Below are 24085 nucleotides of genomic sequence, written 5' to 3'. Positions count from 1 at the left end.
GCTAATCAAAGGAATACAGCAAATCCAAGGCCTTGTTACATTATTGAGAAAGTACTGAGAAGCCTGATTCTCTGATGCTAAAATAGAAGCAAAGGAAATTGCATATGAAATGAACATAGATCAGATATTCAAGGAGCGAAGAGTCAGGTACATGAGAAAAAAATTTGATTATGAGAGCAATGATGAATCATCGTTGCTGGAGGCCTTCAGAACAGGTTATTTCTTATCAATAAGTAGATCAAGCACTTACCTCAATAGAAAAAAAGATTTAAACAGCTGGAAGAGAATAGTCAATGTTTGGTGGATTTCTGTTCAACTTTAAGAGTTAACTGGCATTGAACAATGATAATTTGATTAAGTGGTCCATTGATTTGGACATAATTTTAAGTTCAGAAGATTCATATAGTTTTGACGGCATTGACTTTCATGCAGAATTGACGATTTTTTTGAGAAATGATTCAAGATAATATCAATACAGCTCAAACGTGCTTTCTGTACATTTCAAGATTCTTTTCCCAACATTACTGTTGCATACTGAATTTTGCTGATAATTTTGTGATCATTGCAAACTTGGAAAGAAGATTTTGAAAGTGGAAACGTATCAAAAATGATCCACAATCAAGGCTGCAAACCAGACTATACAGTTAAGCAATTTTGTCAAACGAAAAGGAACTTTCAACATGGGACTAAGAGGATCTTGTTAACCTATTTGCACAGCAAAAAGCCAGAAAAGCTGAACTCCATGACAAAATTCGCCTCTGACCATCAAAGCAACTATTTTTAAAGTGTCAGTTTTATTGCAAGAGTTCTGGTTCTTCTGTCATTAACAGTTACTTTCTGATTCAATCAGAAATTATTATCAATTAACTCTTTCTCTCCGCAATTATTTTCCACATTTTCTCATTAGTATATTTTTTTTTTACCCTGTTATGATTAAGCTTGAATAACTTTCTCGTTTGTTATCAGAAAATGTTTTATTTGGTATAGAATTAAGCATGCATGCTCTTTTTAAAGAAACATACAAAAGTAAAGTTTATACAATCAAACGTTAATTTAATTAAATGAGTTCAAATCAACAATGTTAATTAGGAGAGAAAGAGTTAAGTGGTAAGGTATATATAGTCTACAGCTCCAGGCCCCACATACGACACTGGACCAGTGCTCTGCACACTGCTACGGCCACCTCTGTATAGACTCGTATTCATACACATTGAATTTAGCTTATAAACATAATATGGTTTTTCAAAAATGCCAAATACTATAAAAGTGTGAACTGTTTGTTGCAGATGACAGTGTCAATTTTGTATAGAAAAACTTTTTTTTTCATTAACTAGTTGTTTTTTTTTGTTTTGTACAGAAAAACAAAATTTATGAAAATAATTTGACTAGGTTTTTCTTGTTTAAAGTATACACATTGCACTTTTTAAAAACATTTGTGAGACTAAAAAAAAAAAAAAAAAATTTATAGCTTCCCTCCACTCCCCCCCCCCCCCCAAAAAAAAAAAAGTTTAAAAATAAAAAAAAAAGCATATCTTAGATAGTAAGATTTGAATAAAAGAATGTAGAGATAGTAAGATTTGAACAAAAGGAATTCAGAGATATTAAGATTTGAACAAAAGAATGCAATTAGTATTCACATTCTTACTCCATACCATTTATTTGTGGAAGGCATCCCGCTGCTAATGGAATGGAAGCACTAATTAAAGCACTGGAAGAAGGTGGAATGATTCCTTAAACAAAAACATTCTTTCATTCTTTGAGGCTTCTGATTGCTGAGGTAGTATCAAGATTAATGCCCTTCTTATCTATGCCATTCTTTCCATCTTCCTAAGATTTGTTGATTGTTGCAGCTAAAAAAAAAATAGGAAGAAAAAAAAAAACAAAGCATTTTTTTTTTTAAATTCTGTTATAAAATTGAAAATGATTAGGATCTTAAATAGTGTGCATTTTAACAGGAAATTACATTTTCAATATTTTTTTTTTCAAAATGGAATTTAGAAGTCACCTCGTTAGATGTTAACTACAGTCAATTGTTCACAAGATGTATACTGTTATGCTGAACTCTGCTATTTGATCTTATCACATATTTTATTTTAGTCATTCCCCTCCCCCCTCTGCCCCCCCTTCCCAATAAATGGACCTTGTTTTTAATGACTTTAACTGTATAAAATTTAGCTCTTGAGCTATTAAGGGGGAATAACTCTTGAGGGATTACGGGCACAACATGGCCTAAATTGTACCGATGTGCCAAAATATCAACCCCTCTCCCCCACCCTCCTTTTTTTTTGAAGAGTAAAACAAAGTGTTTTTTTTTAAATCTAGATGCACATTTATTTTTCTTTAATTCTTGTCAAAGAATGTTTCATTGTTGTGTAGAGATTTAGTTTCTTGATATGCTGCACTCATCACTTTTAATTTGTTACATTAATTGGGACTTGACCATAGGTATTGGAGATTTTTCATACACGGAAGCCAACCCATACATAACTTATATTTTTGGTGTTTCCAATGTACAGATTACAGAAGCATTGATACTCTTTAAGTATTCTAATAAGCCATAAAACAATAATAATAATTTTATTTACAAAGCGCTGTTAACAAACTGAATGTAGTGGGTCAATGCACTCTGCAATAACATATTATAAATAGCACAAGCTTTACCTACTGGCTATGCTTTTGTTGATTTGTTCCCAGCCTATACTGAATATTGTTTATTTTGTCATGGAACCCCCCTTCCTTTTCTTCTTATTTAAGGTAAGATAAGATAATTTTTTATTGATCCAATCAAATGTCAGTTTGACTACAATTGACAACCTCAGCGTAACTACTGTACAATAACAGTATAGATGAAAAATTCCAAAGTAACAGAAAGGTCCACAAGTAAATGCTGCACCATTATTTTCTTGGCCAGCCTATTCTGCTATCTATTACCTTGAATTGGACTGGGACATAAGTTTGATTACCACTTTCTCTCTCCCCCCCCCCCCTCCCTAAACTATCCACCTTAACATCAAGTCTCATTTACACTCTTGGACTATTCTTCTGCTTTTCACTTCCTTATCGAAATATTTGATAGGCTCTAATATACTTTTTGGACCGCCCCCCTCCACTTTTGTTATCCTTTTACAACTTGCAAAATTATAATGTTCACATAATATTTGGCCAGAACCTACCAAGGACGTCAGGTTGAAATATCACTGATGCCAACTAAACAATAAGAATTAATATGTGCTACAGACAAAACAACAAATCCTACTCTTCAATTTCTTGCATTTTACTTTAGGCTCCTTATTGCGCCTCTGCATTTCTTGATAGCGCTTTCTCTTCTTTTTCTCTGATACAGAATTGTGTTACTTAAAGCAGTGATGCCCAAAATACGGCCCGCGACGTGGTTCCATCCGGCCCGCCAAAATGTTGTCACAAAGTGTAGACAATCCCATTGAAAAAAAAAAGCTGACTTATGTATCATTACCTACATTAGGACCCTTAATTTTTCTTTAATTGATCATGATAATAAGCCAACATATTTGATGCATAAAAAGTGTGGCTGTTTCCAAAAAGAACAACATATAAACGTCATTATGAAACAAATATGGCGTCATTCTTGGTTTGGCCCTGCAAATAAAAAGATTGTTAGACTCCGCCTAGAGATAGGAGGATTGATGGAAATATTTATCAAAAAGCGACAAGAAAATGAGTCTACGTCAAAGCTAGCTACAATGTTGTTCTTTTTTTAAGTACAGTAATTAAGCCATTTTCTGACGCGTGGGAAAAAAATCACTTCAGATATTCAATTCCTTAATGTAAGTACTAGCTCCACTGGTTTCTAATCTAATAGTTTCAAATTCAGGTAAAATTTCATTTCGTTTTTTGTGTGTGTGTGTACATTTTCGTTCATGTGGCCCGCGACACAAGTGTCAGAAATTAAAATGGCACGCAGGTCGAATTAGGTTGAGCATCACTGACTTAAAGAAAGTGAATGGGATTTTTTTAAAAATCAAAGTGTAAACAGACAGCACAATGTGTTGTGATTAAATGTTAGTTTGGAAATCTCCAAACACCTTCATGAACTAAATAATTTTTTTTTAATAAAAAAAAAACCCAATTATTTATAGAGAATACAAGACTATTGTTTTAAGTCTATGTGAATACCTTTGATTTACAGTACCTTTTTTTTCTTTCTTTAATTCCAACAGTAGAACTTTATTAGAAGTGTTCATGTGAATCTGGTTCACTTCCTTGTTCACTGGTTTGGTTCAAGTCTGATGAGCTTAGATTGGAGAATAAATAAAACCCATAAATAAATAAATGAGAGCTCTTTGAAGAAATAAAATTAGTAAAATTTAAGTGTTTTCTAATCGCATAAATAATGGTACAGTGATCCCTCATTTATAACGGGACATGCGTTTTATAAACCCATCCTTGATAACTGAGAATCTGTGAAGCAGAAAATTCTCCCCATTGTTTTTGCATTACATGAATCTTGTTACTGCAATATACATATCACCTCAGTAGATAGTAAATCACAATAACACATTTAATAGTAACACTATACAGTAAACAAACATAGTACTGTACATATGCACTTATTACTGTAATTTATATCAATTTTATTATTTATATCATTTCATTAACATTTGTCAAATATTTTAAAAAATTTACATATTTTGGAAACATTTTCATTAAAAAAATCCATATATATATATATATACATACATACATACTACATATACATATTACATATATATACATATCTATATACATACATATAAATATATATATATATATATATATATATATATATATATATATATATATATATATATATATATATATATATATATATATATATATATACACATACATACATATATATATATACATACATATATATATACATACATATATATACATACATATATATATATACATACATATATATATATATACATATATATATACATATATATATATATATATATATATATATATATATATATATATATATATATATATTTATTTTCCACTTATCCTGCATGGGTGCAATCATATGCTAACGACAACTTTTTGGGCGAGCTTAAATGACGACAGAGGTGCCCCCCTTAAGTGCTATAAAAGTCAATTTGCCCTCACTTGCATAGAGGATAGTAGCATCAGAAGATGCTCCTAGATAGAGACTGAGAGCTCTAACAAAGGCTGCGGAACACACATTTGTGTTGCAAAGAAAAGCCCCTGAAGAAGACGAGGGGTGGAAGACGTAAAGAAAACTTACATAGACGCCCAGCAAACAACTGCTTTGTCTGCATCCGTTGTCGGAAAATATGCAGTTCTTAACTTGGTTTGTTAAGTCATGTGAAACACTGCACTCATCCTTAAGCTTTGGAATTGAAGACGTTGCCTTTATTATTATCGCTTTAATTTCATTTAACAACCAGCCCAAGTGAAGCCGTGAGAGTTTAACATGACTGAATGGTGGGATTGAATCTCCCCATGCCCACTTTCTTATTTACCAACTTTTCTTGCATCCCAAAACCAACCTTGATTATTTAGTGTTCATGTAACCTCAACAACATAGTCAAATTATTTGGATTAGGTAATGGATTAAACAGTAATATAGTTCCCAGTGTTTGCACTTGAATGTTTGTGGTTCATTTGGGTTCTTATGCATTGAATAAAGATGGGGAAATTTATTTTTTTTTAGAATTTTTCTTATTTTTGCTATAAAAAAAACAATATTTATGAATTTTATTTTTATTCTTACAGTTGATGCCTGGCTTGATTTCTGGTGTCGCCACTTTGACTGTTTTTGTTGGAACTTTTATTCTATGGATATAAAAATAAACATTTGGTAAGTGTCTAGATAAAAAGAAGCTGGTGCATTATGTAAATATCTTCTAAGAAAACATTTAGTAGTATCTGCCAACTAGATTTCTTATTATAACAATTGTTTTCATGTATTAACATTGATTTTAATAAAAAAAAAAATATCTGGTTGGCAGTTGCTCTTATTGCTCTGGCTTGGTTAATACCTGAATGACTAATGCATGATATATCTTTAAGTTGTACAATATATACATTGACAAATGAAAAATGTCTCCTGTTTAAACCATAGGTTACCAGCTCCACTTATGATCTTTGTCTCTTGACTAGAATGAAGAATTTAAAAAAAAAATAATGATAGATTATATATCTGTGTTTGTTTTCATTAAATTGAACTTTAACTTCTTATGTTGAACTATGAGTCCATACAGCAAATTATGAAAAGGGAGATAACAAACAGGCTTGTCAGTATCCATCAACCAAAATAATCCTGATCTTTCAAACAGGCTTGTCAGTATCCATCAACCAAAATAATCCTGATCTTTCAACTCTATTTTAACTCTTTCTCTCCTAACCGACGATACAAACGTTGATTCCATCAGAATGTGGTAAATAATTACGGAGAGAAAGAGTTAAATATAATTTCTTGCTAAGAAAAAACACTAACAATTTATCAATGTAGACAATAGTAAAGTAAAAAGTAAAGTTTCCCTTTCAGACCTTGTGATCTATAGGTCAGATGATGTAAAAGTCATCTGTTTTTTTTTTGCTAAATGTTTTACAAAAGTGTCATGTGGCCAAAATAACGACCAACCGCCTTTATTTTCCCCAACCTAAGTCAGGTACCCATTAGAGTTGGGTGGGGCCCTTAAAATCCTGAAATTCAAAATCCCAGTCTTCACTGTGATTTGAACCTAGGACCCCAGATTCGGAAGCCAAGCGCTTAGCCACTCAGCCACCATGCTCCAAAGTATATATATAGATGTATTTTATATTTTTTAAAACACCCTACAAGTCTGTGCATTTTATACAAACACTTACCCTACAAGTCTGTGCATTTTATACAAACACTTACCCTACAAGTCTGTGCATTTTATACTGCTTTAACAAATGTTCAATAGACTATTACAGTAGTCTATGTATTTTCTATTTCTTACACATTATACTCAACAATTCTAATTAAAAAATTGGTATATATATCATTGCATACAAATCACTTATTAAAAAAATACAGTGCTCAGTTTCTTCTGGCATCTCAAAGGTTAATGACAAATTCACAAACTATCACATAATGTATTACCATTTCTAATATAAAACTTCTCTTGTCTCCTCTTGTACTACTGGTGGTCTCTTGGCAGTGAGTGACATCATTGGTGGACGCATCTTGGTCTTGTGACTCACTGGCTGTGCTGGTCAGGTTGTTAGCATTTGAAGCAGACATGCTTTCATTCTCTGCAATGTCTCTGACCTGTTCGTTTTGGCTAGTACTAGGCGTTGTGTTGACTTCGTTGCTCTGGTTTTGGTGGCTGGTAAATTCATTGTTTAGCTGATAATCACGTTCTCCATGTAAGCCTGTGGGCTGCTGTTGTGGAGAGCTTATAGGCAGTTCTAAAGCTTGAGACATTTCCCTGTTAGCGCTGTTCTCCTGTGGGCTCGCAGGCTCATTGAGCCCTAAACTCTCTTCAGCACTGCCTGCATTTTCTTCTTGAGGGCCCACGGCCTCTTCTTCTATGTTAATATCTCCTATAGGCTCCTCTTGGCGGATCTCTCTTGGCAGCACATTACCTTCTGCTAAGGCATTAGGATGCTGTCTTAAATTGACATTAAACCCGTTCAGATTTCCGTCAAGTAAATGTTGATTGATCTCATGGTCATCATATTGATCTCCTCTTTCAGTAGTCATAGTCAATATTTTAGTTCTAGATCTAGTAGGCTACTTAAACACTGAGAATTACAAAGGCGAAGGAGAATGTATAAGTATACTGTATAGAGATCTAGAGCAGTGTTCCTAAACACGGAACCCTAGTGTTCCGCGAGGCTTGAATATAGGTGTTCCACGAACTACTGGGATAATTAACTAGTAGACCACCAAGTGGGATAATATCTCTAAAAGTTAAGTTCCGTTATGGGGAAAAGTTTGGAAAACAAACAATAAACACTACACTGATCTAGTCAATCTAGACTTTTCAGTTCAGCTTATTATATGTAAACCTTCGATCCACATTAAAAGGAATCATTAATCAATGTATTATACTGCATTTACTTAGATCTAAATCTATATATTATTCAGACTAGAATGACTAGATCTTAATCTAGAGAATAATCTAAATCTACATAATATTAATGAAACAGATCTCCTTCCTTGTTACTGTTTTTTTTTTCTTGGTTTTTTTTTTTGCTTCAATTTCTTTCGCATTCTTATTGCAGTTATTTAATATTATTGAATAGTGAACCTATTTAGGTGCTCCCCTAAGCGAAAAAGCCGCTATTCGTTTTATGTAGCCCTAATCTGACACGTTTACGTCTCAAAAAAAAAAGTATTTAAAATCTTATTTTCCCCATATTGATCCCTTGTGGCTTGCTAAGTGTATTGGCTACTTTTTGTCTTCTGAAAGCGCACCGTTTAATCTTTAGAATTAATCTTTCAAGCCTTTTTTTTTTTTTCAAATACATAGGCCCCTACACCACTTTTAAAACAATGTAATCTTTAGATGTAAGAAAGCTTTTATAAGAATGTAAGCTATATGAATTATATTTCTTTCTTTCTTTTTTTTTTTTTTTAAATTTCTGTAACTGCATAACTTTTAAACATAAAGCTTAGTTTTATAATGAAAATGTATGGCTACTTTCTGGTATATGAGATACTATCAGTTAACAGAAAACGTATATTTTTGTTTGAAAAATAAGAAACACTAACAATGTTCATTCTATGTTCTTTACTAATTTTCAAAATCGAAATTTAATAGGGAGATGTTTGTTTTATTTATTAGTGGGACGGTGCACTGCTTACATATTAATGTCGCCTTGACCTTAGCCACTGAGATAAGGGAATGAGTTCTTCTTTGTATATAAAGGATGTAGGATTATGGTTGGAAGTCTGTAGGTAATAGCTTCTGATACACATAAATTGCTTACTGCTAATGAATTTGTACGAATTAGCACGTGGAATAAGATAATTTATCGCAAAACCGACATGAACTTTGCATTGGTAATTCAGGATTAATTAGTTTTCATGATTGAGGAGTGGTAGTTCCCCTTTCAGACCTTGCAATCTATGGGGCAGGTGATGTAACGGTTATTTGTTTCTCAAGCCCACGGTTAACGAGTGTGTCCTGTGGCCAGCACAATGACCAACAGCCTTTACTTTTCCCAGCTAATGTTAGGTATCCAATAGATGTGGGTGGACTCAGAGGCGCCCAAAGATCCCAGAATAAAAAAAAAATTCCAGTCTTCATCATGATTCGAACCCGGGACATCGGTTCAAAAGCCAAGTGCTTTACAGCTCAGCCACCGCGCTTCCTGGGGGCGTTGTGGCTGAGGGGGTAAAGCGTTTGGCTTCTAAACCGAGGGGTTCGAAGACTGGGATTTTTATTTTCGGAATCTTTAGGGCGCCTCTGAGTCAACCCAGCTCTGCTTGGTACCTGAAAATTGTTGTTTCCCTATTAGCCGTTGTCTACTTAACTTTGTTTTTTTTTTTCTTTATACCTCTAAACGTCCTACTGCTCTATGTACTGGCAACACAAATGTCTGAACCTAATCGTGCGGTATGCGCGCTGGACTGTCTTTAGGACTTGTCGATGGCCTTTCCCGCTGCCCCCCCCCCCCCCCACCCCCGGTCGTCCTGCGGGAGGTTTGGACTAGGAACTAAATTAAATTATCTTCAACTTTGTAGGAACATCCGAAAACGTTCATCATTTTACAAACATTTGACACACGTTGAAACTGATATTGAAAGTGAAGAATTACTGTAGACCGTACCGTACATTATAAATTAGCAGTCAGACGCCGGCAATACGTACGCTAACCAATTACAGCTTTGCAGTTTCAGGCTTGAAAAAAAAAAAGAGTTGACTCTTTCTCTATGTACAGTTACTATTGTTTCTGTTTTTTTTTTTTAATGACTGTTTTGTGAACAAAATAGAGAGAGAGAGATTATTGATTTAGATCTATATATTTTTGTTACGTGCTTTTAGCTGCGATAGTATTTTAAACGTACTAGTGATACCCGTCCTTGTATGACTTGGTGGACATGGTTTTCCTACTCGACAAATCCATTAGAAGTAAGCTTCTGCGGTTTCAAAGTGCATAATGGGCAGAAGTTCTGAGGGACCAAATAGCGCCGCATCTCGGACCAGTTATGGCCGTACTTTGGGTAGTCATTGTTCTTGTGCTGGACTTGTAACCTCGGTACTTAAATTGCAACCTTTGACCTCAAGTATGAGCCCCATCGTCTGCCTTGTGCTTCAACTCCCTTCTTTCAGCTCATTCTAAGTTGATCTTCTTGGTGTTTCCTTTGACTTCGTTTCTTTCCTTATCCCTTGGTGTCCATTTCAAAGTAGTCTCCATCAAAGCACCTCAGTGCATTCTCGTGTTTAAGCCTGTTATGTTACCACATAGCCTTGAGCCTACAGAAGTGCATTATGTTTACAGCGCTATATAAATTAAATTATTATTGTTATAATTCTTATAATGTGGTTCAATTATTTCAATCGTCTGTTCTTGATTACTTGGTTAGCTAATAGAATTAGGATTCTTCATTAGCTTAGAATCTGAGATTATTTTGGGTCAGAACATAATCAATATTGGAAGTGAATATTTGAAGAATCAAGATGCTGTCTTTTTGGCTTGATGGTTTTCCATCATTCTGAGTCAAAAGGGGAAGCTAGCTAAAGCTGCTACACTTTTCCAGTTTAACATTTGATGACCAGGCTTATTTATATGTTGAAGTTAACAAAGGAATTGGTTACTTTAATTTATTCCTTTGTTTTTTTTAATTCTCTAGACAAGTCTATTGATTCTTTTTCACCTATTCTAGTTGCTTGATTAGTTATGCTTAAATGTAGGGGCATTATTTGTCTGTGGATATGTCTGTTGGGTTATATGCAGATAACATTTAGTAATTAGGGTTTGATGTGAAAATTTGGTTTACAATTAAGGTTTTGCCTTTTAAAAAAGTTATAAGTTATGCTCTTCCTGTTCAGTTCTCTATACCTTTGTATGTGGCATTAGCTCAGTGTTTCTCAAACTATGGGGCTCAGAATGCTGGAAAATGTTTTGTCTAGGGGCTCGTCCCTGAACCTCATTGGGGGAGCTTATAGCACATAAACACTGCAGACTCCCTAGCTTACAGTTGGGGAATGGGGGCACAATTTTTTATTTTTTTTTGGATTGGAGAAGGTGGATGCAACTAGTTTGAAAAACACTGCTTAAACTGTTGGACTTATCTTCAGTTGCCCTATTTATTTTTAGATCACAAAGTTTATCTGCAAACGTAGATTGACCTGGGAATTTTTACTATTTATTCAAACATCTAAGCTTTATATTTTTACTTATCTGATTTCAAACTTAAAAATCTTTTTTTAATGTTTGCTATTGCATGTCTTGTGCAGTTACTAAGATAAAAAAGTGAAAATGATAGAAGCAGTTTAAAAAAATGAAAATAAAAAAAAAGAAACTTGTAATTGTAGACCATAGTAAGTAAAGTCTACTTCAGGATTGTGGATTGATTCAATATTTATGCTGTTCTCCTTTGCATTTTATGAATATTTTGTCATGTAGAATTAAGAATGTACTCAAACATGTATATATGAAACATGTGTACAAAAAAAAAAAAAAAAAGGAGAACATTTCTATTATACTTCCAAATATTGAGAATCTGATAAGAATAAAAGTTTACCTTTTTTTTATTTTTATTGATAAATCTGTAATTTACAAACAATATGCCCTATAATGACATTTGTAGCTAGGTTTACATTATTGGAAAGCTAACAAATATTCTAGATCAGCGTTTCCCCAAACTTTATTCCTAAACTGAACTCTTCGCACATTTCTGAGTATTTTGCAGAATACTTTGCTTACTTTTTAGAGAGCTTAATTCAAGTGGTGGCCTACTAATTTATTATTCCAGCAGTTTGTGGAACATTTAATCCAGACCTCGTGGGACACAAGGGTTCCACGCAACACAATTTGGGAAACACTGCTCCAGATATTAATTAAAGAAAAATTTAAAATATTAATTTTGCTTTAAAGACAGTGTCAAATGAGACAACAGTTGTAAATTAAGTGCATCTTCTTGTCACCAACAATGAACAAGTATGTGATGAGGACCCAATCTTGTTTTGTAATTGACATTGAGTGTGTGACATTGTCATTAAGTACAAAGTATTCTTTAACATGAAATGGACATTTCTAGCAATATAAACATAATATAATTGGAACACCATGCCACACTAACTGAACTGAATATATAAAGAATAATATGTAAAGAATGCATCTTGCTGCTTGAAAGTACAGGAGTGATACCGGAAACCTGATTTTGTACCACTTGGAAAGAAATTCTTTATGTAACAAAATTCATACATTAGTAACCAGCTTTTATTGGAATGTAAAACTTAACAGTTTGATACTTATGGTAACAATACAGAAGCTATTTTTAGATTAATGCTCAAACTCTTTTTTACAAAAAAACTACAGCCTGTACTTTGCATTTTGTTAAATTTTGGAGCTTACCTGACAGGCAATAGATGTGATTAGCAAATAAATGTTCAAACTATTTTTTGTTACCGAAAAACACATAAGTAGGACCAATCTAATAATAGTAGCAATTCAGCCTTAATGTATTAGACTCTCATTACTTTCTCCAATTCTTTGCAGAATACAGGCCATTTATTTATTGGAAAACTGTTTATATATATATATAATATATATATATATATATATATATATATATATAATGGTTTATTCTTTAAATTAAAAGATTTGTTTAAAGTGATTATTTTTAGAAAAAAAAATGTATTAAAGGAAGTAGTATTTATTAGTTACTACTTATTATTAATTTTTCCCTTTTTGTGAAGTTTCATCTATTTAGAGACTGCAATAGCAGAATAAATTAGTAAGGGGCAATAACTATAAGTTAAAAATGAAATTGTTGGTTTTTTAACTTTTTTTCTAATATTATTAAACTAGTCTACCCACGGCGTAGCCTATGCCGCTATTTTGCAGGGCTGGCCTTAGGCCACTGTCACTGCAGTGGGTCCCGCACTTTCATAGGACCTGCGCTAATTCTTGGTGTAAATTACGAAATTAAACCATTTTATAATTTATAACGAATTTCCCAAGGAGCTCTTGTAAATCTCCAGAAATTGATTTATAAATGTACGAAAAGTCCCGGAAATCTCCAAATTATTAAAATCTTACAGAATTTTTATGATATACTGTATGACTTTGCTACAAGCAAGGCTTGTAAAGTAATTTTGTACGTATTCTATTCACTATTAATAGTAACAAACACTGAAGGTTCTTTAGTAGGGGAAATCTCTATTTACCATATTTATAACACATTTATGCAAATGGTTTTAGATTTTTTTGTCAAAAAAAATAATTTTTTTTTACAAATGTATTGCTAAGTTAAGTAAGTTTTGTCATACTAACTACTACAGTTACAAAAAAGGCTATTCTTCCACTTTTTAAAAGTCAAGCCCCTCTCCCCCCCCCTTTTTTTTTCTCCTTTCCCACCAATTTATTAAATTTTTTGTATATACTTAGCTACTAAATTGCTATATAAATTGAAAATATATTTAAAATGTAAAATCATATAAAAAATCTTATTTCCTATACATCTCTGGTTGATCTTTAAACCAATCTGGAAATATCTGCTTGAATCTTCTTCTGCACTTGTTGATAGCCTTCATTGTAGAATTAGCTGAAATATATATAAAGGATTAATATAAATAATTATTACCTCAAACCTTGCAATCTATAGGGCGGATGATGGAAAGGTCATCTGTTTCTGTGGCCATTGGTTAACAGGGGATTCATGTGGCTGCCATAACAACCATCACCCTTTGCTTTCCCCAACTAATATCATGCACTCATTATAGTTGGGTGCACTCAGGGGCATCTGAATATTCACATTTGACTAGAGTAACACCTTTGGTAAAATCACTAAATTTAGAAAACTTTCAGGACAGAAGACTCAAAAGTAAAGTAGCAATTATACATAAAACACTGAACCATAATCTTCAAATACAAAAACAAAATTTAATAAAATACTCAAAAAGACACAAAGATAAAAGCACATTCCTCATTCCATATGCTAGGACAAATTAGTACGATTACTCCTTCTTCCCTAGTGCTATTAGAGCATGGAATGGGTTGTCTGAGCTAGCCAGGAAAACCAGTGACTTGGCAGAATTTAAGGCATTGGTTAATATGCATGACTGAATTCATGATGCGTAGGACCCAATCATCTTCTTTTTTGAAGTAATGTCTGTATTATATAAGATAAGTCTTCAGCAAGGTTTGAACCCGAGACCCCATGGTTCAGAAGCCAAGGGCAATCTTTTGTTATCCTTGAGCAAAGCAGTATTAGTGAATGCTTAAGAGATATTTCTGTTTCCAACCATTTCAGTCTCATTTACTAAAACATTTAAAAATGTTTTCAATCTTCTGCTACAGAAAGATTGAAGGTATCACATACAAAGGTTGCATCACAAACAAAGAAATTAGAGACAGTGATCAAACCCTAGGATGACCTGCTAACTACTGACAAAAAATGCAAAATAAAACCATATGGCCATTTCACAATGTCCTTAGATCTTGCACAAACCTTCCTCAAGACAACATAAAAAATGGACAGACCTGTCATTGAAAGAGTCATTGAAAGAGATTCTATCTAAGGCAAAAGACAGAGGAATGGAAAAAAATGGTCAACAGATCTTGTGTGATGCCCCAATGGTCCAACAAACTAAGGGATAAGTGAAGGTTATAAGCAACAAATTTCTTTATGTCCCCATTATATATGTCTAATATCCAATTATCTTATCTTATATAATACAGATGTTACTTCAAAATAGAAGATGATTAATTTGATCTGCATGACTTCTATATTAAGATCTTTCTACACCAATTAATTTGCTTTGACCAGAAAAAACACTAAAAATCCAAATGACCATGTCAGTTTGACAGATAATTTAGGAGAATTTTTATACAACTTTTTTTTACCCTCCCCATGATTTAGTTCTTTTTCTATTCATTAATTAAAAGAAAAAATGAAAATAAAGTGATAGTCTTTTACCTACACTTGATGGCTGTCTTGAGCATCACTAGATTCAGCCTTCATACCTTTTCTTCCTTTATTGTCAGATATACTTGTGTTGGAAGTCTAAAATGAAGAACAAAAAAAAGGAGGAGGAGGGAAATTTAAAGATTTTGAAAAATTAACTCCATATTCGTTAAGGCCATAATAATGCAAACAATGTACAACCATGAGGGACCATCAATTAACATAGTTGTGAGATCCTGCAGATAACAGCTTTGTTTAGGCATGTCAAAATAGCAAAGTTAAAGCTTTATGACTTTTTAATGTGAAGCTCGTCTATTTCTATGACCAAGGGTCGACATGGGTGTGACCAGCATATTGACCAATTGTTTTAATTTGCAGTGGTCAACTGGGTCTGCATTGTCAGCTGAAATGCTGCATTCTTCCTGAATCTTTGGACTGCAAGAAAGAAAAAGTTTTTTATAAGTGTTACCTATTTGGTATTGGACTTTTGTTAGTCACTCTTTAGGTAGACATGGAGTTTGTGTGGGTCACCCATTTGGAGCTTGATAATTTATTGAACTTAGGTTTAGGTTATTGTAAAAAGTGGATGGCGATTATGATATGTTGACAATAAAACTTATGTAAATTACTATCCTTATATAATTGATGAGCAAAATTATTAAACTGCAGCCCAAGAAAGGCACAGGCGATGAAAAGAGAACTTAAACCTACCCCACTTAATCAGAAAATAATGTGAGGGCTATGACAAAAACAAATGGATTGCTGCAATGATTTCCTACTTATCTAAAGAATCTGTATATTATTTCGTCAAAGCAAAAAAAATTTTATGAACAATGGAATGAATGAATTTTCTAAATAGAAACATTTGAAATATAAATGCTATTTTTGCAATCAAACCATGAAATATATAAATATATGTTTACCCATTCAAATGGAGGTAATACAAGCTTTAGTAAATGTGTTTGAAGCTGTTAAAAGAAATGAAATATAACAAGGGCATCTGCTTAGAAGTTGGCTGTCATATTAATTAAGGAAATTTAAAGTCACACTTTAGTAGCTACCTTTGTTGTGAAAAACACAAACACTTCCAATAACTATTTCAAACTTCATTTTTTGTTTATGTTTACAAAAATAGGTATTTATCAAGTAAAAATAGCACTATTATCAAATTTCAATAAACTTAATTATCAAACTAAGTAATGTCATTTCACCTGCAGAGTAAGACTTTACTATATATTGTTTCATACTTATCTTATTAATTAGAGATATTTCATAACAAAGCTAATTATGTTCTATGCATTAACATGTGTTAATCCAGTCATGAATAATAATTAGAGACTTGAACTCTGTTAATTCATTTTCTTGGCTGATTTGGGCAACTTGATCCATGCTCTTTTAGTAATATCGAAGGAGCACTTGTACACATTTTCCCCAGCATATGGAATAAGAAATGTGCCTTGATCTGTGTGTTTTTCTGAATATTTAATTAGGCCCCCAAAGGATGGCAAAATACACCACTGTCTTTCTGAACAGGAAGATTAAGTCCTTTAACTACGAATGTACATGCTCTACTGCCTTGACTCACACACTTCAATTTGTTGTAAACACTGAGAGATGTGAGAGAATGAATTTCTTAAGCTCACAATGCTGGAAAATAATTGTGGGTGGTTGCCCCCGCAGGTTCCTAGTTTGTGGGGAAGGGGGCGATCCTAGTAAAAGTTTGAGAAACACTGACTTAAATGATACAGCACTTAGCTTCACTTATATCAGTGATGCCCAACCTTACTCATCATGCAGGCCATTTTCATTTCCAACCCTCGTGTCGCGGGCCACGAAAAGATACAAAAACGAAATGAAATTAGCCTGAAACTATTTGATTAGTAATAGAAACCCGTTGATCTAGTACCCGAAGTTTAACAATCTTTCATTCGCCGTTCAAATAAAGAATGTCGCCATATTTGTTTCATAATGCAGTTTATATGTTGTTGTATTTTTAAACAGACACACTTTCCTAATGAAACAAATATATTGACCTACTATCATCTTCCACAAATAAGTAAATATCCATACTTTTCCTGGTAGATTATCCCAACTCATAAACACACAAATGTTCAAATTCATGGTACCTATCCATTAGAGAAAGAATGAGGGCAATAACGTAGGTAAAGATAAATTTTTCATTCTTTTTTATTTCGAGGGTGGTCTTCTAGACTTTGTGCTAACGTTTCGGCGGGCCGGATGGAACCACTTTGCTGGCCGGATATTGCCCGCGGGCTGTATTTTGGGCATCACTGACTTATACGATACAGATAGTGAGAAAATGTTATTAATAAGTTACCGTACACAAACATTGCCTATGGCAGCTGGAGGAGGATCCTCATTAGACAAATGCAAATCTGGCTCATCATTTTGGCTGACTCCATCCTCATCTCTTGAGCTATTTTCTGTGGCCTTCACTGGCTCCCCAGTTTGAGTCATTTTTTTGCTTCTAGAATCATCTTGAACTGCTAGCTGCATTCTTCCACTTGTAGGGATATCTGCAGTGGGCAAGCTGTTTTGCTTGCTAGAAGTTTCTCCACGGTTGAGCTTTTTCTCTTTGGATTTATCCATTTCTGTTTTACAGATTGGGATTGATCTTTCACCAGGAGAGATACTTGCATGCTGATGCTCATCAATAGTTGCGTGACGTTGAAATTCCAGAAGAAGAAAAAAATAATTCATAAATAGTTTTTGTAAACCTATGCACAAATGTGATAGAAATGTGTGGGATAGTATCTAGATAAATTTTTAAATTTTACCTTTTTTGTGAGACAGTATGGACATTTCTACATTTTACTTTTTTTTGTTGAAGGCAGACATTGAGACTGAAATCTTCTTACTGGATATGATCATTGTAAAAACTTAAGCCCATAATGAGTGAGTGGCATAGCACTTAAGTCTGTTTTGATCACGTAGGTTAGATTGATTGTGTTTTTAAGGATTAGCCCATATTTTATGTGAAAAGGGGCAAAGGGGGGTGAAAATTCAGGGGAAAAAAATCTCTCAAAATTAAGGGATATCATTAAAGTATGGGCTCTTACCTCCAGATTGGTTTGCAAAACTGTCAGCGTATACACTTTCTTGCAGCTCCATTAGGGACACATCTTCAATATAGAAATGATGTTTTAATGTGCGGTAATAATGTTTAGCATAACTTGTGCACTTGAAATAAAAAACAAACAACTGTTGGGAATATTTTTCATTATCTCCTTGGGCTATAAGGTAGGCACCCCCAACGCTCAGTGATGGAATTCAATGGTTGTTTTTAATTAAGGCTGCAATGAAATAGTGTTTGTCTATCTCTAAATCTATTTATACACACTTTACAATATGCAAGAAAAATATATAAAATAATTAAAAAAACGAAACCTTATATTAAGCATAATTTTTTATCCTTCCCATATTGGTAATTAATTATTTTGTTTGGTATCAAACAAGGGAAAAAGATTTTACTTGACGGATGTTGAATTGAATTAGTCCCCTTTATACTTAGTGTAAAGAATAAGGTTGTCAATAAATAACTATAAAACCTATTTCATAAGCACTTTGCTGGTAGAGTGGTTAGTGCATTGGCTTGAGCCCTGAAGTTCAAATTCAAGTCTTTCAACTTTTTTTAATTGGTTAATTTTTAGCTGCCCCCGAAAAGGGAAAAGACGCTATCAGTTTTGTGTGGCCTGTCTGTCCGTCTTGTAAACTAGAAAAAATAGTGAAAATCCAACATCATAATATTGTAGTCCATTCAAAGTTCAGATGCAACAGCTACATTTTTCTTTTCTAAAAGCAAAAATTCTAATTTTTTATGCAAGCAGTTTTTTCAAAAAAATACACCACTTTTACAACTATTCACTATTAATAGTAACAAACAGGTGAGTCTCTTTGCACATGTATACTGATGATTTTAAATATTTTTGTCAAAATTTTTTTTTTTTTTTACATTTGTATTGCTACGTTACTACTACATTTACCCAAATATGTTTACTTTTTTTAAAGAGAAAAAATCTATTTAGTATGCATATAAGTTGGACATAATTTAAAACAACAATTGATAAGTAGTTTTTCATATTATCGCGTGAACTGCAGCGCTGCATTATGGCCATAGAACACATAACTAAAGGAAATTTTTTTTTTCGAGGATTTGAATAAGAGATTAACCCTTTACAAAACAATTAGATCAATTAGATATTCATTATAAGACATTAATTTGGCCAGGTTCATTCACATTCACTTTCACCTATCCTTTGGTCTGCTGGACCGCTGGGGCACCACACAAGATCTGTCAACCTTCTTTCATCATTCTTCTCTGTCATTTGTTTTTGATAAAATTTAATTCTGATGTTCTTTCTGAAAATATTGATGCCTGCATTTTTACCTGCCTGAGAGGACCACTTCGGGGGCCAATTCTGAGTTTGTGTTTCCACACATATTGTCCTTAAAACCTTGTTTTTTTTAAATTCTTGTTTTTTCAGGCTCGAGAAATAATTGTGTAAAATTTCAAAGTTCCCAAATTGGATGTGGGAGAACTAAGAGTTTTTTTTTATATGTAAAGTTCCCCTTTCAGACCTTGTGGTCTATAGGGCAGACTATGTAAATGTCATCTGTTTCTGTGGCCTATGGTTAATGAGGGTGTCATGTGGCCAGCATGACGACCAACTCCTTTACTTTTCCCTAACTAATGTCACATACCCATTAGAGGTGGGTGGACTCAGAGGCGCCCAAAGATCCTGAAATTAAAAATCCCAGTCTTCACCAGGATTCCAATCCTGGACCCTTGGAAGCCAAGCACTTAACCGCTCAACCACTAAGTTGATATAAGCTTTCAAAAAGCCCCCAAAATTATTGGGGAAAGAAACTGGTAGTTTTTGCTCTACAAAAAAACAGCCATTGATGAGTCCCATGGGTACACATGAGAATTCATGTTTATTTATTTATTATGTTTGTTTTACATCCAACTGCAATGAACAAACCTATAAGAAGAGGTTATAAAGCTTTCTCTTGAGACACTATATCACATACTGAACAAAGAGAAAGTATTAATAAGTCTACTAGCTTGTCTGTGACACTTCTTAGTGGAAGGAAAGAAGGGAAAGATCTATCCCTTCCTCTTTCTCTCTCTGTATATATATATATATATATATATATATATATATATATATATATATATATATATATATATATTTCTGTTTGTGCCAAATTTTATATAGTTATTTCTCCCATTTCCCAATCACAGATTAAGATGAAACTTTGCACAATTATTCATTGCCCCTCAAAAATTCGAATCAATAGAAAAATTATTTATTTTTTTGGCAAGTTGTAATTACTTAATTTTTTTTTTTTATATAGAATATACGGGTATAGAAAATTTTTTACCAGGCTTGAGATTTTATTTTTTTTAGATAAGTGCTGGAGCTAGTTGCAGTCTCCATCAACCCAATATTAGCTTTATTTTTTATAGCACTTTTTTAGTATTGGTTTTTGTGATATTTTTTGGTGATAAGGGTATCTGTATAATCCAGTTTCATGGCAATTCCTTGATGAAAGAACTGGTCAATGTTACAAATAAAAATCAGTAATAATTGAATCAATATAGTTTCTATATAAATGTCCATTACCTTCAGATGCTTGGTTTGCAGAGAGTTCTGAACCACCACTCTCTTGCACTTCTGCTAAAGAGATGTCAGCTAGAAAAGGGTAATAAAAATGTGTATATCCATGTTAAATTATGTTTGCACTGTTAGTGTCAAGGTAAATGTTCCCCTTTCAGACCTTGTGTGGTCTAAAGGGCAGTTGATGTAAAGGGTGATCTATTTCTGTGGCCTGCAGTTAACAAGGGTGTCATGCGGCCCGCGCAACCACCAACCGCTTTTACTTTTCCACAACTAATGTCAGGTACCCATTTAGAGCTGGGTGGATTCTGAGGCGTCCGAAGATCCCGAAATAAAAAATCCAAGTCTTCACCACGTTTTAACCCCGGAACCCAGTTCAGAAGCCGCTGTGATCCTGTCAAGGTAAACAGTGAATGAGGAGAATGAAGTAAACCAATGGGTACCCCATTTTAATTGTTTTCTAATGCCGGAATGTCCCCTAAGTGTATTAAATGGACACCTTTACCAAGTGTGATGATCACATTGAACCCATTCATTACTTCCTTGTACTTTCTAGTTTCAAAGTAGCTCAGGAATAGCTCTTTTTCAGGGACATTTCCCAGGTCTTAACTGCTGCACATGCCTACACTGAAACTTTAGTTTAGGGCCAATTCTGATTGTGCTGGTCTGGGATTAATACTTACTAAATTTTTAAAATTTGTAAAAAATACAACTAAATAGAATCACACAATAAATTTGCTGCCTGACATGAGATACAAATGTGCTAATTTAAAGTCCAAATTGAAAGAATTGTACAAGCTAACCTATCATACTATTAGTCACATAGGAATAAAAGGAACAGAAGCAGCCTTTGTAGTACACAGGGTCTGGGTGAGCGTCATATCAAGGGCTTAATTCTAGCACAAAATGTCTTGTGAGCTTTTGGCAATTGGTAAAGATGCAGAGGAAATGCATTTAAATTTGGTTTATTAGAACAATTCTGAAGAAATCTACATCACTGTAGTTGAGTTTGATTGGTACATTACAATAGAACGTGTGACAGAGCCCTGAATGATGGGCAGGTGTTGACAAAGGATCCTCCTGTGGCAGCCCCCCCCCCCCCCCCCTAAGATGCAGGGTCTTGGGCAATCCCCCCTATTCATCACTTACCTCTGGTACAGAAAAATGAAAAAATGTAGGACCCTAAAACTTAGAATAGAAGGCAATCACAGAATGAGTAGAGACCTAACAATATCAAATTTCATATATATTTCATATTTAGACATTTCAACTCACAAGTAATTTCATGAGTTGTCTCCTCAACAAGTAGGCCACAATGTCTGTTCACTTCTTAGCTCTGTAATGGCAAAAGTGTGGGAAATGTTTTTTTTTTTTTTTTGTTAAGAGTCTTACAATTTGTAATTAGGATTTAGATTTATAAAATCATAGAATTTAGATTTATAAATTGTCCAGACCAAGATTTTTTTTTATAGTTTAATATGAATTAATCTTGAAAAGCTAAAAATATGTTATAAGTTTGTAAATTGTAAAAGTTAAACAATATAAACCTTAACATTTTTGGATTAAAGAAATTACTGACAAGAAATCATTTTCAGAACTTGGTTGATCATAAAGTAACAGGGGCGTAGATAGGAATTTCCCATCATTTGGGGTCCGGGGGGGGGGGGGGGGGGCTTGACCTCTTTGGGGGCCCCTGCATTTTGTGTAATATTTCATTTTAATGTAAAAAACACTTATTTGGGGGCCTCTCTTGAGTGGGGGCCAGGGGCATTTTTGAAATTCTCCCTCCCCTCCTCCCCCCTCCACCCTAGCTACTCCACTGTAAATTAGGTTTCCTAAAAACAATCTGTTAGTTATGGGGTTATATTGATAATATTGTATGTACAGCTTTCTTGAAGAATTTTAACATTTTTACCAACATCAAGTTATTATAAAAACTTTGAAATGAATGTTATGCTAAGCTAAGTCGTATTTCAGTTTTAATAGAAGTTATCAAAGTTACTTTGTCTTTGTAACAAGCAAGTCTAAAAGTAAAGACAATATTATGTAGATCTATGTGTTTATACTTTGTATTGTTTGTTTGTAAAATGTTTTACATGTTTCGGATGTTCCTTCAGATTTGAAGGTAATTACTTCCTAGTCCAAACCTCCCGCATGACGACGGGGGATGGGCGCGGGCAGGGTTTGAAGCCGGGACCATCGATAAATCTGAACGACAGTCCAGCGCGCAAACCGCACGACCAGGCAGCCCTCCATATTGTTTCATTAGACCCCTACAGTCTACATGCATCTGGCCACATTTTTAAAGAACATATTTTTTTCTGGTCTAATGTACCTTACCCATATGACTTACCCTGTATATTCCATTGGCAAACTTTGGTTTACTTGACTCTACCTCTTTCTCTTTTTGTTTATCTGGTGGCCTTTTTCTTCGAGATGGTGTATTGCTAACATTTCTGCCTAACAAAGGAGAATCGAAGTTCCTCTTTCGTTCACACGGAGCCTTTGCTTTATTAACCATTTCATCTTCATCATCTTCTAAAGGCACCCTGTCTGGATAAGCGGTTGCCCCTTGAGGAGTTTGTAAGTTCTCTAGTGGAGCTGAATCTGATGACTCAAGGGACATTTCCTCAAACGTGCCCGCCAACATCTGGTTATCATTGTTGCTCTCTCCCTCTAGGGGCATGACGATCGAATCAGACTCCTCCCGATCGGGACTCTGGCTATCGTGACATCCGCTTGCTGTACACCTGTATACCAAGAGTGATAGTCTGAGTGCACAATGGACAGTAAGAACCAAGTACGCCAGAAGACTGATTAACTGTTGGTCTCTATTTCTCGCTTTCACATTCAAGACTTTCAAATCGCAAGAGTTGCCATTGTTGTTGTTCTCATCACCGCCACCGGATCCACTGGCATCAGATCCGTTGAAATTATCGTCTGTTCGCGCCATAGTCTTGAATCGTAGGTCTGAGCCTACAATATGACGATAGTTTGCTGCAAGAGATCAAATGCACAAGAAAATTACAACTACGAATGCCGGTAAAAAATAATAAAAAAAATATAACAGGGTTAACCCCCCCCAAAAAAAAAACAACAACCTATTTTGCACTAATTAAATCGTAGGAGACGCGGTAGCTTCCTAACCGGGGTTCGGGGTTCGCATCCTGGCGAAGACTGGGATTTTTGGTTTCGGGATCCATCCAGCTCTAATGGGTACCTGGCATTAGTGGGGAAAAGGCGGTTGGTCGTTGTGCTGGCCACTTGAACACCCTCGTTAACCATTGGCCAAAGAAACAGATGACCTTTACATCATCTGCCCTATAGACCACAAGGTCTG

At 34.2% G+C, this 24085-nt stretch overlaps 3 protein-coding genes and 1 long non-coding RNA gene across 8 annotated transcripts in view; 1 reads left to right on the top strand and 3 right to left on the bottom strand.

Annotated features, from left to right (window-relative positions):
* LOC106063445 (uncharacterized) overlaps positions 1–24085 on the top strand; it is a 75495-nt gene that overhangs the window by 9877 nt on the left and 41533 nt on the right. For all 4 annotated transcript variants that reach the window (XR_008775264.1, XR_008775268.1, XR_008775266.1 and 1 more), the window contains exon 2: positions 5764–5848. This is a non-coding gene — a long non-coding RNA (uncharacterized LOC106063445). The remainder of the gene's footprint in view (positions 1–5763; positions 5849–24085) is intronic.
* On the bottom strand, positions 1531–7926 carry LOC106074247 (uncharacterized). The gene is made up of 4 exons (XM_056013662.1): positions 7121–7926; positions 5762–5823; positions 4169–4270; positions 1531–1850 (listed from the first exon to the last, which is right to left on the bottom strand). Exons 1-3 carry the CDS (start codon positions 7721–7723, stop codon positions 4207–4209), a joined length of 729 nt encoding a protein of 242 aa, XP_055869637.1. The 5' UTR covers positions 7724–7926; the 3' UTR covers positions 1531–1850; positions 4169–4206.
* Positions 13549–17794, bottom strand: LOC129923326 (uncharacterized). Of its 2 annotated transcripts, none has more exons than XM_056013667.1 (3): positions 17447–17794; positions 15116–15202; positions 13549–13741 (listed from the first exon to the last, which is right to left on the bottom strand). In XM_056013667.1, exons 1-2 carry the CDS (start codon positions 17711–17713, stop codon positions 15116–15118), a joined length of 354 nt encoding a protein of 117 aa, XP_055869642.1. In that variant the 5' UTR covers positions 17714–17794; the 3' UTR covers positions 13549–13741. The 2 variants fall into 2 exon arrangements, with proteins under 2 accessions (XP_055869642.1, XP_055869641.1); XM_056013666.1 differs by having other exon boundaries at positions 15120–15202.
* Positions 18184–23737, bottom strand: LOC106074249 (uncharacterized). Its single transcript, XM_056013665.1, has 4 exons — positions 23099–23737; positions 22021–22081; positions 20752–20820; positions 18184–18246 (listed from the first exon to the last, which is right to left on the bottom strand). Exons 1-2 carry the CDS (start codon positions 23696–23698, stop codon positions 22076–22078), a joined length of 606 nt encoding a protein of 201 aa, XP_055869640.1. The 5' UTR covers positions 23699–23737; the 3' UTR covers positions 18184–18246; positions 20752–20820; positions 22021–22075.

This window comes from Biomphalaria glabrata, chromosome 16 (assembly GCF_947242115.1).
Source record: "Biomphalaria glabrata chromosome 16, xgBioGlab47.1, whole genome shotgun sequence".
Classification (NCBI taxonomy): domain Eukaryota; kingdom Metazoa; phylum Mollusca; class Gastropoda; family Planorbidae; genus Biomphalaria; species Biomphalaria glabrata.
Note: the sequence above shows the minus strand (reverse complement) of the source record. Positions and strands in the feature narration are given on the sequence as shown.